The sequence below is a fragment of the Bombina bombina genome, chromosome 1, assembly GCF_027579735.1.
Source record: "Bombina bombina isolate aBomBom1 chromosome 1, aBomBom1.pri, whole genome shotgun sequence".
Classification (NCBI taxonomy): Eukaryota; Metazoa; Chordata; class Amphibia; order Anura; family Bombinatoridae; genus Bombina; species Bombina bombina.
This window is the reverse complement of record NC_069499.1, coordinates 223,894,331-223,907,622: the sequence shown is the minus strand read 5'-3', so window position 1 is coordinate 223,907,622 and position 13,292 is coordinate 223,894,331. Positions and strand designations below refer to the sequence as shown.

Below are 13,292 nucleotides of genomic sequence, written 5' to 3'. Positions count from 1 at the left end.
TAAATTGACCAACTATTCTACTGAGCTGATTGAGTATATTTATAAGTCTTAGAATTTTTGCTTACCCATAATAATTTTGAGTTTGGGGGCACATTTTATTTACAACAATGAGGAACAGCCATGAGAGCAAAATTTGCCCCAGCCTATGCGAATATTTTCATAGGCTGGTGGGAACTTGCCCATGTGTACACAGACCTAAACCCATTCTCAGAATCAATTATGGGTTACAAAAGATTTATTGACGACCTGCTATTTATTTGGCAAGGGTCTGAAGCTAGCAGTAAAGAATTTATTGATTTTCTGAATGACAACTCAGTAGGTTAGAATTTACCACATCTTTTGACAGGGAACGGATACCATATCTGGATGTGACATTAATAGGTAACCCCAGAACCAGGAAAATAGAGACTAAACTCTATAGTAAACCGATCTCATCAAATGCGCTCTTAGATGCAGGAAGCTGCCATCCTCAGCATATGAGCTATGGCATAGCTAAAGGCCAATTCCTATGTTTTTGAGAAGAAATTGCTCTGATGATGATAGTTTCCTGCAGGAAAGCAAGCATCTGAGTTCAATATTCTTCGACAGGGGCTATGATCCAGGTATAATTCAAAGAGCATTTAATGATGTAAAGTCACAAGATAGGTCTGCACTTTTGGATGACAAACCCAAAAGTGAAGAGAGCAAAGATAAACCTACCTTTGTCACTACCTACAGCTCCCAATACTATGCAGTTTGCAATATAATACATATGAATCTTCCCTTCTTACTAGCAGATGATGACCTCAAGGATGAGGTCAAGAATGGTTGCTTCTGCGTATCACACAGAAATGTACGGTAACTATTGGAAATATGGTCTCGCCATCAATGCTAAGAAATCCAGCTCCCAAAAGTAGTTGGTTAACTACCAAGGGACATTTCAAATGTGGCACAGGAACCTGTAAAGCATGTAGTTATGTGATGGTTGGTAAAATATTTAAATCAAGTGTGACATAAAAGGTGTACTCCCATTACCATTGCACTAACTGCAGATCCAATCATGTAATTTATGTTATCACCTGCTCATCATATACAAAACAGTACATCGGATGTACCTCAAGGGAGGCAAGAGAAGGGGTGCATGCACACATAAATGACATTGAGCATGGCAGTCATGCCACAGGTCCCGCTAAGTACTTTGTAGATGTGCATGGCAAAGACATGAGTACGTTCTCATGGATGGTTATAGACCAGATCCGTAAATGACCCAGGGGTGGTAATAGATTGTGTGAGTTACGCAAAAAGGAGGCCTACTGGATTTACACCTTAACTACTAGGCAACCCTTAGGCATGAACAAAGAAACTGATGTAATTAACTTCTGGTAACACATAAGATTTTTGTTATGTTATGCATGTATATATGTTACCGCTAAAGTTCAGAAATCAGTAATTCTACAGATTATCTAGGTAATGTGCAGATTAACTAGGGTTATCCGTTAAAGTGCCTACTGCACATTACCTACTAGGCACTCGTTAAAGTGAAAATAAGATCTATGCTGGAACAATAGCAACGTTTCTGTACACAGTGCAGAAATAAGATCTTTGCTGGAACAACAGCAAAGTTTCTGTAATTTGAAAACAGAATTAGCTATGCTATGCACTGGCAGCCGACGCAAATTATGAGAAATAAAAACAACCGGAGACGACAAGACGGCTGGCGAAACCAAACTAAAAGTGGAGGGAGAGGGGGAAGGTGTAGGAAAAGGAAATGAGAGAAACAGGCGAAACCAAACTAAAAGTGGAGGGAGAGGGGGAAGTTGTAGGGAAAGGAAATGAGAGAAACAAACTTTTGAACTTTAACGATACGGAAGCCGTTAATGTGCACATTACCTAGGTAAAATGCGGGAAAACTCTTGATTCCGCACGTTAACGGAGCAAATCAGTTAATCTGCAGATTAGCTGGGTAATGTGCACATTAACGGCTTTCGAGCTTTAGAGGTAACATATATATATATATATATATATTTTTTTATATATATATATATATATATATATATATATATATATATATATATACCCAAGCATATTCCATGTAGTGTATTCACTGTGGATATTATTGAAATCAGATACATTGTTATTTGTAAGGTAGATATTTGTATCAGCTATGTAACTATACTGTAGTATCTGTTAGAATTTAGCTTATTTTAGCTTATATCATTCTATATGTAGTTGTGCTTCAATAAGTGATACACACACTTTTGGATAGATAAATATTTGGTTAATAATTCCACTACTGGAGTTATATTACCATCCAATAATTAATTATGATATTTACTTTCTTTTTTGTTTCATTACTTATTAATTTAGTTTATTTTTCCCTTTCCTTTCTTTCCCTCTCCCCCTCCCTTTTTATGTTTAAATATGAATTTACTGTATATAAACAGAATGTGTGTGTTTTACCCTTTCTAAAAATTGTTTAATCTGAAGGTTTTACACTGTGTGCAGAATTATTAGGCAAATGAGTATTTTGACCACATCATCCTCTTTATGCATGTTGTCTTACTCCAAGCTGTATAGGCTTGAAAGCCTACTACCAATTAAGCATATTAGGTGATGTGCATCTCTGTAATGAGAAGGGGTGTGGTCTAATGACAACAACACCCTATATCAGGTGTGCATAATTATTAGGCAATTTCCTTTCCTTTGGCAAAATGGGTCAAAAGAAGGACTTGACAGGCTCAGAAAAGTCAAAAATAGTGAGATATCTTGCAGAGGGATGCAGCACTCTTAAAATTGCAAAGCTTCTGAAGCGTGATCATCGAACAATCAAGCGTTTCATTCAAAATAGTCAACAGGGTCGCAAGAAGCGTGTGGAAAAACCAAGGCACAAAATAACTGCCCATGAACTGAGAAAAGTCAAGCGTGCAGCTGCCAAGATGCCACTTGCCACCAGTTTGGCCATATTTCAGAGCTGCAACATCACTGGAGTGCCCAAAAGCACAAGGTGTGCAATACTCAGAGACATGGCCAAGGTAAGAAAGGCTGAAAGACGACCACCACTGAACAAGACACACAAGCTGAAACGTCAAGACTGGGCCAAGAAATATCTCAAGACTGATTTTTCTAAGGTTTTATGGACTGATGAAATGAGAGTGAGTCTTGATGGGCCAGATGGATGGGCCGTAGTTGGATTGGTAAAGGGCAGAGAGCTCCAGTCCGACTCAGACGCCAGCAAGGTGGAGGTGGAGTACTGGTTTGGGCTGGTATCATCAAAGATGAGCTTGTGGGGCCTTTTCGGGTTGAGGATGGAGTCAAGCTCAACTCCCAGTCCTACTGCCAGTTTCTGGAAGACACCTTCTTCAAGCAGTGGTACAGGAAGAAGTCTGCATCCTTCAAGAAAAACATGATTTTCATGCAGGACAATGCTCCATCACACGTGTCCAAGTACTCCACAGCGTGGCTGGCAAGAAAGGGTATAAAAGAAGAAAATCTAATGACATGGCCTCCTTGTTCACCTGATCTGAACCCCATTGAGAACCTGTGGTCCATCATCAAATGTGAGATTTACAAGGAGGGAAAACAGTACACCTCTCTGAACAGTGTCTGGGAGGCTGTGGTTGCTGCTGCACGCAATGTTGATGGTGAACAGATCAAAACACTGACAGAATTCATGGATGGCAGGCTTTTGAGTGTCCTTGCAAAGAAAGGTGGCTATATTGGTCACTGATTTGTTTTTGTTTTGTTTTTGAATGTCAGAAATGTATATTTGTGAATGTTGAGATGTTATATTGGTTTCACTGGTAAAAATAAATAATTGAAATGGGTATATATTTGTTTTTTGTTAAGTTGCCTAATAATTATGCACAGTAATAGTCACCTGCACACACAGATATCCCCCTAAAATAGCTATAACTAAAAACAAACTAAAAACTTCTTCCAAAACTATTTAGCTTTGATATTAATGAGTTTTTGGGTTCATTGAGAACATGTTTGTTGTTCAATAATAAAATTAATCCTCAAAAATACAACTTGCCTAATAATTCTGCACTCCCTGTAATGGGGCTATTGGTCTAACACAGTGTCATCTTTGCACTCAAGCGATAAGCGGTAGTTTTTTTTTAAAAAAAAGTGCACTTCATTTAAGTCTATGGGGAGAAGTTAATGCAGTTGTGATATCCTGATATTTTCATGCAAGTGAAATCTGATGCACTCTTACTTTTTAATTTTTGCACAAATTTGCGTAATATGCGTGTTAACCTGCCTACACATACGGCCAGATTACGAGTTTTGCGTTATGAGCTATGCGGTGCTGCCGTGCAGTTTTTTTTATCACTGCTAATTTACCTACAGCGCTGGTATTACGGGTTTTTACAAACCAGGCGTTAAAAGACAAGAAGTGAGCGTAGAGCAAACTTGTGCTCCATACCGCACTCCAATACCAGCGCTGCTTAACTCAGCGGTGAGCTGGTCGTACGTGCTTGTGCATGATTTCCCCATAGACATCAATTGGGAGAGCCGGCGGAGAAAAAGTCTAACACCTGCCAAAAAGCAGCATAAAACTGAGTAACGCAGACCCATTGAATCCTATTAGGAAACACATTTTATGTTTAAACCTAACACCCTAACATGTACCCTGAGTCTACACCACTAATCTTACACTTATTAATCCCTAATCTGCCGCCCCGACATCGCCGCCACCTATATTATACTTATTAACCCCTAATCTGCCGCTCCGGGCATCACCGCCACCTACATTATACTTATTAACCCCTAATCTGCTGCACCCAAGATCACCGACACCTACATTATATTTATTAACCCCTAATCTGCCGCCCCCAACGTCGCAGCCACTATTCTAAATGTATTAACTTCTAAACCTAAGTCTAACCCTAACCCTAACACCCCTAATTTAAATATAATTAAAATAAATCTAAATAAAACCTACAATTATTATCTACATTATTCCTATTTAAAACTAAATACTTACCTATAAAATAAACCCTAAGCTAGCAACAATACAACTAATAGTTACATTGTATCAAGCTTAGGGTTTATTTTTATTTTACAGGCAAGTTTGTATTTATTTTAACTAGGTATAATAGTTATTAAATAGTTATTAATTATTTAATAACTACCTAGCTAAAATAAAGACAAATTTACCTGTAAAATAAAATCTAACCTAAGTTACACTAACACCTAACACTACACTACAATTAAATCAATTACCTACATTAAATACAATTAAATAAATTAAATTAAATTAGCTAAATCACAACAAAAAAAACACTAAATTACAGAAAATAAAAAACAAATTACAAGATATTTAAACTAATTACACCTAATTTAATAGCCATATCAAAATTAAAAAAGGCCCCCCCAAAATAAAAAAACCCTAGCCTAAACTATCAATAGCCCTTAAAAGGACCTTTTGTGGGGCATTGCCCTAAAGAAATCAGCTCTTTTACTTGTAAAAAAAATACAAACAACCTCCCCAAAAGTAAAACCCACCACCTACACAACCAAGCCCCCAAATAAAAGCCTAACTAAAAAAACCTAAGCTCCCCATTGCCCTGAAAAGGGAATTTGGATGGGCATTGCCCTTAAAAGGGCATTTAGCTCCATTGCAGACCCAAAGCCCTAACCTAAAAAATAAACCCACCCAATACACCCTTAAAAAATCCTAACGCTAACCCCTGAAGATTCACTTACCGAGAGGAGTCTTCATTGAAGTGGCAAGATGTCCTCAACGAAACCGGCAGAAGTGGTCCTCCAGATGGGCAGAAGTCTTCATCCAGACGGCATCTTCTATCTTCATCCTTCCGGCGCGGAGCGGGTCCATCTTTAAGACATCTGACGTGGAGCATCCTCTTCATCTGATGGACTAACGACGAATGAAGGTACCTTTAAATGAGGTCATCCAAGATGGCGTCCCATAGATTCTGATTAGATGATAGAATTCTATCAGCCAATCAGAATTAAGGTAGAAAAAATCCTATTGGCTGATGCAATCAGCCAATAGGATTGAACTCAATCCTATTGGCTGATTGGATCAGCCATTAGAATTGAGCTTGCATTCTATTGGCTGTTCCAATCAGCCAATGGAATGCAAGCTCAATCCTATTGGCTGATCCAATCAGTCAATAGGATTTTTTCTACCTTAATTCCGATTGGCTGATAACCAACCCCCCAAATAAAAGCCTAACTAAAAAAACCTAAGCTCCCCATTGCCCTGAAAAGGGAATTTGGATGGGCATTGCCCTTAAAAGGGCATTTAGCTCCATTGCAGACCCAAAGCCCTAACCTAAAAAATAAACCCACCCAATACACCCTTAAAAAAATCCTAACGCTAACCCCTGAAGATTCACTTACCGAGAGGAGTCTTCATTGAAGTGGCAAGATGTCCTCAACGAAACCGGCAGAAGTGGTCCTCCAGATGGGCAGAAGTGGTCCTCCAGATGGGCAGAAGTCTTCATCCAGACGGCATCTTCTATCTTCATCCTTCCGGCGCGGAGCGGGTCCATCTTCAAGATATCCGACGTGGAGCATCCTCTTCATCCGATGGACTAACGACGAATGAAGGTACCTTTAAATGAGGTCATCCAAGATGGCGTCCCTTAGATTCCGATTAGATGATAGAATTCTATCAGCCAATCAGAATTAAGGTAGAAAAAAACCTATTGGCTGATGCAATCAGCCAATAGCATTGAACTCAATCCTATTGGCTGATTGGATCAGCCATTAGAATTGAGCTTGCATTCTATTGGCTGTTCCAATCAGCCAATGGAATGCAAGCTCAATCCTATTGGCTGATCCAATCAGCCAATAGGATTTTTTCTACCTTAATTCCGATTGGCTGATAACCAACCCCCCAAATAAAAGCCTAACTAAAAAAACCTAAGCTCCCCATTGCCCTGAAAAGGGAATTTGGATGGGCATTGCCCTTAAAAGGGCATTTAGCTCCACTGCAGACCCAAAGCCCTAACCTAAAAAATAAACCCACCCAATACACCCTTAAAAAAATCCTAACGCTAACCCCTGAAGATTCACTTACCGAGAGGAGTCTTCATTGAAGTGGCAAGATGTCCTCAACAAAACCGGCAGAAGTGGTCCTCCAGACCGGCAGAAGTGGTCCTCCAGATGGGCAGAAGTCTTCATCCAGACGGCATCTTCTATCTTCATCCTTCCGGCACGGAGCGGGTCCATCTTCAAGACATCCGACGTGGAGCATCCTCTTCATCTGATGGACTAACGACGAATGAAGGTACCTTTAAATGAGGTCATCCAAGATGGCGTCCCTTAGATTCCGATTAGATGATAGAATTCTATCAGCCAATCAGAATTAAGGTAGAAAAAATCCTATTGGCTGATGCAATCAGCCAATAGAATTGAACTCAATCCTATTGGCTGATTGGATCAGCCATTAGAATTGAGCTTGCATTCTATTGGCTGTTCCAATCAGCCAATGGAATGCAAGATCAATCCTATTGGCTGATCCAATCAGCCAATAGGATTTTTTCTACCTTAATTCCGATTGGCTGATAGAATTCTATCAGCCAATCGGAATCTAAGGGACGCCATCTTGGATGACGTCATTTAAAGGTACCTTCATTCGTCGTTAGTCCGTCAGATGAAGAGGATGCTCCGCGTCGGATGTCTTGAAGATGGACCCGCTCCGCGCCGGAAGGATGAAGATAGAAGATGCCGTCTGGATAAAGACTTCTGCCAATCTGGAGGACCACTTCTGCCTGTCTGGAGGACCACTTCTGCCGGCTTCCTTGAGGACATCTTGCCGCTTGGATGAAGACTTCTCCCTGTAAGTGAATCTTCGGGGGTTAGTGTTAGGATTTTTTTAAGAGTGTATTGAGTGGGTTTATTTTTTAGGTTAGGGCTTTGGACCTGCAATAGAGCTAAATGCCCTTTTAAGGGCTATGCCCATCCAAATGCCCTTTTCAGGGCAATGGGGAGCTTAGGTTTTTTTTAGCACACAAACCACCAAAAGCAATCAGCGCAACAATCACTCAGCAAATATATGAATATGTATAAGGGAGATATTAACTAAAGATATATATAGCAACAGTATGGACACAGCACTAAAATGGCAATAAATATGGATCAAAATATTACTTAATAAAGATATTATATGGGTAGTGAATAGTCCAAAATGATAAAAGTCCAAAACAGTGGGTAAACTCAAATTGAGAACAGTCTTACTAATACTGAAAGATGGTGTCTGGAGAATCCCTTTTGAAGACGCAGTTGCAGCTGCTTGAAAAACACTGCTTGTCCTGCAGCTGATACACAATAACTCCAATCCCACAACAGACAGCGCAATCTGTGAATGCAAACAGATAGACTCCAATAGTGCAATATTGTATGTAAAAACAGCACTTTATTGACAAAAAACTTTAGCCAGAATACTCACAATATGCGAGATAAAAACATGCACAAAAAGGTTTCTTTTCTATATCGATATAGCCCGGTGCTTGTGTGGTCAAAGGTAGCTCGGGAGAACAGCAGCAGATTTTCCGGTCGGCGTGTGACGTCAACACCCGACAAACAGCTGATCGATGTTTCCCTTGGTCCCAGTACACACAGGCTTGCAACAAGCTCTGCAAGCCTGTGTGTACTGGGACCAAGGGAAACATCGATCAGCTGTTTGTCGGGTGTTGACGTCACACGCCGACCGGAAAATCTGCTGCTGTTCTCCCGAGCTACCTTTGACCACACAAGCACCGGGCTATATCGCTATACAAAGAAACCTTTTTGTGCATGTTTTTATCTCGCATATTGTGAGTATTCTGGCTAAAGTTTTTTGTCAATAAAGTGCTGTTTTTACATACAATATTGCACTATTGGAGTCTATCTGTTTGCATTCACAGATTGCGCTGTCTGTTGTGGGATTGGAGTTAGGTTTTTTTTAGTTAGGCTTTTATTTGGGGGGATGGTTGTGTGGGTGGTGGGTTTTACTGTTGGGGGGGTTGTTTGTATTTTTTTTTACAGATAAAAGAGCTGATTTCTTTGGGGCAATGCCCCGCAAAAGGCCCTAATTTAATTTATTTAATTGTATTTAATGTAGGTAATTGATTTAATTGTAGTGTAGTGTTAGGTGTTAGTGTAACTTAGGTTAGGTTTTATTTTACAGGTAAATTTGTCTTCATTTTAGCTAGATATTTATTAAATAGTTAATAACTATTTAATAACTATTCTACCTAGTTAAAATAAATACACACTTGCCTGTAAAATAAAATATAAACCCTAAGCTTGATACAATGTAACTATTAGTTATATTGTTGCTAGCTTAGGGTTTATTTTATAGGTAAGTATTTAGTTTTAAATAGGAATAATTTAGATTTATTTAAATTATATTTAAGTTAGGGGGTGTTAGGGTTAGGGTTACACTTAGGTTTAGAGGTTAATAAATTTAGAATAGTGGCTGCGACGTTGGGGCGGCAGATTAGGGATTAATAAATGTAGGTAGGTTGCAGCGACATTGGGGGTGGCAGATTAGGGGTTAATAAATATAATGTAGGTGTTGGTGATGTTGGGGGCAGCAGATTAGGGGTTAATAAATATAATGTAGGTGGTGGTGATGTCCGGAGTGGCAGATTAGGGGTTAATAAGTATAATGTAGGTGTCAGCGATGTTAGGGGTGGCAGATTAGGGATTAATAATATTTAACTAGTGTTTGCGAGGTGGGAGTGCGGCGGTTTAGGGGTTAATATGTTTATTCGAGTGGCGGCGATGTCCGGAGCGGCAGATTAGGGGTTAAAAAATGTATTATAGTGTTTGCGATGCGGGGGGGCCTCGGTTTAGAGGTTAATAGGTAGTTTATGGGTGTTAGTGTACTTTTTAGCACTTTAGTTATTTTTTGCTACAGCGTTGTAGTGTAAAACTCATAACTACTGACTTTAGAATGCGTTAGGAATCTTGGAGGTAGAGGGTGTAACGCTCACTTTTTGGCCACCCAGGACAAACTTGTAATATCAACGCTATGGAAGTCCCATAGAAAAAAGAATTTACGAACTTTACGTAAGTCGGTTTGCGTTAAGGCCAAAGAAGTGTGCGGTGCCCCTAAACCTGCAAGAAGTGCGGTAAGGAAAAAGCAGCGTTAGGATCTCTTAACACTGCTTTTTCAGCTTAATGCAAAACTAGTAATCTAGCCGTAAATGTTTACTTTCTTTGATGCTAGTGAGTGAGCGAAAAAAATATTTAGCATGCCACTTGAAGTTTGGTCCTATGTGTGTAGTTAATAAGTTTATATTTAATACAATTTATTATAAAATGTATTATTTATTTATTTATTTATTTATATTTTAAATACAATTTATATTTTATTAAAGAATAAACAGTTAAGAAAAAGCTTTATGAACCACAATAAAACATTGCAGGGGAAAACCAGATTCCCCTGTGTAACTGGATCTGAAGGACATTAAGGACTAATATGGTGCTAAGATTGACAGAGAAAGTGGGAACCCTATATTTGATGGCCCTGGGTTATTTCCTGTGATACAATTGTTTGTGTTTGATTGTAAAGTGTAATGTTTGGTACTGGGAATTTATCATACACATAGTTAACATTACTTGCCCTGGGTAACTGATATTCCTACTCCTAGCTATAGAACCCTTGTTATTATAGCTGACAGCAAATTAGTCAGTTTGTATTTGCAAGTTATTTAATTACATTTCAATAAATAAGAAAATGTAAAAACATGGCTGATGCCCTCCCTGCTGTTTTTTATTTATTTATTTTGTATTATTTGTGTGTGATGTCTTTGGTCCATATTTGTGTCATGCAGTGGTGTGAAGTGTTTGACCATATATTGATTTAAATAGAAAAAATGCTTCTTCCAGATATAGACAACCTAGCAAAACTTACTTTCATTAATGTAAAAAAAAACCAATTCTTGTATTATAGATGGTTATAAATTCAAATTAAATGCTAAACTTTGTAAATCGCTGAGGTCATACAGCCATCTCGAATGTATGAAGAACAACTCTTTGAGGTTTCTAAATGCCTGTTCTCAATTATAAAAGAAGAAATATGTTGGTGATCTATTCTACACCACTGTTGGAACAAAACAGAAAGCAATTACATCGAAAATGGAGTGATATTAATTTGACACAAATTTATAAATGATCTGTGGAACTACTGTTGCTTTGGTAGTTGTATATTTCATTAAAGAGGAACATGACAAATATGAGCTGGAAGTTTAAGCAGCAACAGATGTTGGTATCGCATGCATTTAAATCCAGAAGCAAGGATGAGACCACAAGAAAAAAAATGGGGTAGAAGAGTTCTGTATCTGAGAAACTGAACAGAAAGGTCAGCGATTCTTGGTATCTTTTGGACCCTTAAGAAGAGGAGTAACTAGAATTCACAGGGCCCAGGTGCAAGAATCTAAGGAGCTCTCCCCCCCACCCCTCCAACCCCCCCCCCAAAAAAAAGTGAATTTGATACATATCTTTTTTTTTTTTTTACATTTAGCACAGAAAAAAAAATGTGAATCAGATGACGTCTGCAAAAGGAGGTACCCTGTGTCCACAGTCTGTGAGATGGTCTGACCACCTATTACTGTATATAGTGATACTGTTTAACCCACCAATACTGTGTATAGTGAGTCAGTGAGACAATCTGTAATCTGCCGGTGAGATGGCTGGCCTGACCCTACCCGCCCCATTACTTTATAAAGTGACCACAGTAGTCTGTGACATGGTCCAGCCCCCCCGTACTGTATATAGTGGTACTCTATAGTGACACTGTTTACCCCCTCCCCATGCTGTAGTAACAAGGTCTGTAATTTGCTGGTTCCACAAACATACTCATACACACATACATGCATAAATACACACACAGTCACATACACACACACAGTCACATACATACATACATACACACACATACATGCATAACTACACACACAGTCACATACACACACACATAAACACCAATGGTTAAAACATAAAGACTAACCCCTATAGTCAGAGACACTAGTGAAGCATCATGTCACACTCACATGATATCAGTGCAGGCAGTGGCAGGTCAGCGTTTTTTATTAAAAAAAAAAAAATTCTAAGCCAGTCGCAATTGCGAACCTCTGCACCCCCTGTAGTTTCGCCCCTGCCCTTAAGGTGTGCTTCATACTGGTATTCAATGTATCGATTGGTCTTGATCAAATTGAATACACATGGAGGCGGAATTATCAAATGGCGGGCGGACATGATTCGCTGCTTCTTAACTGCTGTTTCCTGCAAGCCTGAAGAAAACAGGGGGATCAGGGACCATCGGCCCTTGTTATATCAGCACCATGGAGTGCATTTTACTTCTTAAAGTATTACATTATTTATTAGAAGGTACTTTAAAATATAAGTAAGGAACAAAGTTGAATATTAAAATTGGATTGGAGCAAAGAGTCAGAAATACCAGAATCTATTGCATTTCATTAGCAGAATAATAAACTATATAGTAAAGGTGCTGTATACAGAGTAATTGGGTGGCAAAACTATTTCCCTGGCAAATCGGAAACACAAAAAATAGTTTAAAATTTGTGTTTTTAAATACATGATGCTCTGACATTTATTAAAGGGATATTAAGCCCATATTTTTTTTCTTTCATGATCTAGAAAGAGCATGCAATTTTAAACAACTTTCCAATTTACTTTTATTATCTAATTTGCTTCATTCTCTTTATATCCTTTGTTTAAAAGCATATCTAGATAGGCTCAGTAGCTGCTTATTGGTGGCCGCATATAGATGCCTTGTGTGATTGGCTCACCCATGTGCTTTGCTATTTCTTCAACAAGGGATTTCTTAAGAATGAAGCAAATTAGATAATAGAAGTAAATTGGAATGTTGTTTAAAATTGTATTCTCTATCTGAATCATGAAAGACAAATTCTAGGTTTAATTTCTCTTTAACACATTTTTGAAGACACATTTAAGTATACAGGAAATACATGTGGCTACTGGATATTAGCTCTTCCATATAGACCTCAATCAGCCTGCACACAAAAAGGAACATCATACAAGCTGAGTCTGTGGAAATCAACTTTTGAGAGTTTATTGCATTGATTGATATATGGGGAAGCACATTAAAGTTTGCAAAAATCTTTCAAACTTTTCTGTTTGCTAATATATTGTAGATGGATACCTGACATGCACTCTTTGTTGCTACAATAGAAAATGTCACAGAATCTCTTCCTACAAAACACAATAATTTGCTTTCTACTACAGCCAGGGGCATTGTCATATACCACTGATCATAGCTATTTGAATAGAAAGCCGTAAACTACAGGTGAAATTGAAAAGAGTTAACG

At 38.6% G+C, this 13,292-nt stretch overlaps 1 protein-coding gene across 1 annotated transcript in view; it reads left to right on the top strand.

Annotated features, from left to right (window-relative positions):
- Positions 1 to 508: 508 nt before the first annotated feature.
- LOC128657338 (lysozyme g-like) overlaps positions 509 to 13,292 on the top strand; it is a 115,408-nt gene continuing 102,624 nt past the window's right edge. The window contains exon 1 of the mRNA XM_053711655.1: positions 509 to 837. Coding sequence (XP_053567630.1) covers positions 509 to 837 — 329 coding nt within the window. The remainder of the gene's footprint in view (positions 838 to 13,292) is intronic.